Source organism: Phytophthora infestans, genomic scaffold (assembly GCF_000142945.1).
Source record: "Phytophthora infestans T30-4 supercont1.95 genomic scaffold, whole genome shotgun sequence".
NCBI classification, from domain to species: Eukaryota; Oomycota; class Peronosporomycetes; order Peronosporales; family Peronosporaceae; genus Phytophthora; species Phytophthora infestans.
Genome location: NW_003303664.1, coordinates 132,417 through 133,747, shown reverse-complemented (window position 1 = coordinate 133,747; position 1,331 = coordinate 132,417). Strand labels below are relative to the sequence as shown.

Genomic DNA, 1,331 nt, shown 5'->3' with positions numbered 1-1,331 from the left:
TTAGCGTATGGTGGATCCATTGTGAAGTTTTTGTCCGTATAAATTATGTATTTGCACTTTTTCGTAGTGTCCACCTCACATGATTCGCGAGACAGCTAACACCAGATAAATTGTTGCATTCTTCTGTCAATAGTTTAATCAAGATAAGCCTTTATTCTGTATAATACAGAATAAAAGCCCGCTTTAAAAGGGTTAATTACAAACTACTGAACCTATAATTGTGCCTTTCCCTAAGATAGCCAGCCCCCCCCTATATTTTGAGCAAGTTGGACTCCCTTAACCCCCCCCCCTTGGACTTATCCACTGCGAACCAAGGCGGTACCGGTAACGAGGTTGCATTCTGACCAAGACGAAGAAGCCAATAGCCTTCCCGACGAAGTTGAGCTAATCATAGATGAACTTAAATGTAGGAGGGCCTGGCAGAACTTCAACCTCAATACGACTCGACATTGATTTGTGCCCCTGGAGTGTTTGAGGGTGGGGTACATACTACAGGGGCACAATTAGAGGTTTTACAGTATTAACTGCATGAATATCGATTACGAACCGATTTACAACCATAAACCTAAATCGCCACAGTCCCACTTGATTTTCCTGTACTTCCATGCCTTTTACATGTATAATAATTGTTATCGTGGGGCATTACCATCTTACAAGACTTGCATATACTGCCCTCTTTGCTTGTCAACTTATTTTTCAATCAAATTCGTCGCTCAGTTCGCAAATCACTTTCCAGCCCCGACGACAGTTTGGTACTTGTCATGCGTTTTAGCTACATCATTTCCGTCACTGCAGTCGTCTTCCTCACAAGTGGTGAAATTGTTGTCCCCTCTGTAAATTCCGAAGAAACCAAGCTCGTGGTTCTAGCACAAGCGTCGAGCATAACTGATCAGAATGTTGTCGCTGGCAAAAGGCTTTTAAGAGATGATGGTGCTCGCCATGGCAATTTGTCCGCCCAAGAAGAAGACCGGTCGTTTCTGGAGAATACCCAGTTTTTGTACTGGTACATGATGGGGGGGACACCTCAGAGCGTCTACAAGAAATACTTCGAAGGCATGGACCGCTCCATCGTCGTCAATAACCCGAACTACGCCGTTTGGAAGAGATACGAAGACTACTACAAGAAGAAGACAAGTGCTTAGGAGACCTAAGTGCCAATACGGTGTCTGCCATGATGGCTTCTGTCACGCAATTTGTGTACGTTGAGGCGTAACTGAGAATGTAGTTGATCATTTTAGCAAGGATACGTCATAACCATCACTACGTTTGCTTCTTTTGTTGCGAGTCAAGTACTAAGAAGAACTCGTACTGCATACGAGGCTCGTGATAGT

The 1,331-nt window shown here is 44.0% G+C and overlaps 1 protein-coding gene across 1 annotated transcript; it reads left to right on the top strand.

The window, feature by feature from the left end:
* Positions 1–761: 761 nt before the first annotated feature.
* PITG_19528 (secreted RxLR effector peptide protein, putative) lies at positions 762–1,142 on the top strand (the record flags this gene model as incomplete). The annotated part of the gene is made up of 1 exon (XM_002996950.1): positions 762–1,142. One exon carries the CDS (start codon positions 762–764, stop codon positions 1,140–1,142), a length of 381 nt encoding a protein of 126 aa, XP_002996996.1.
* Positions 1,143–1,331: the final 189 nt, after the last annotated feature.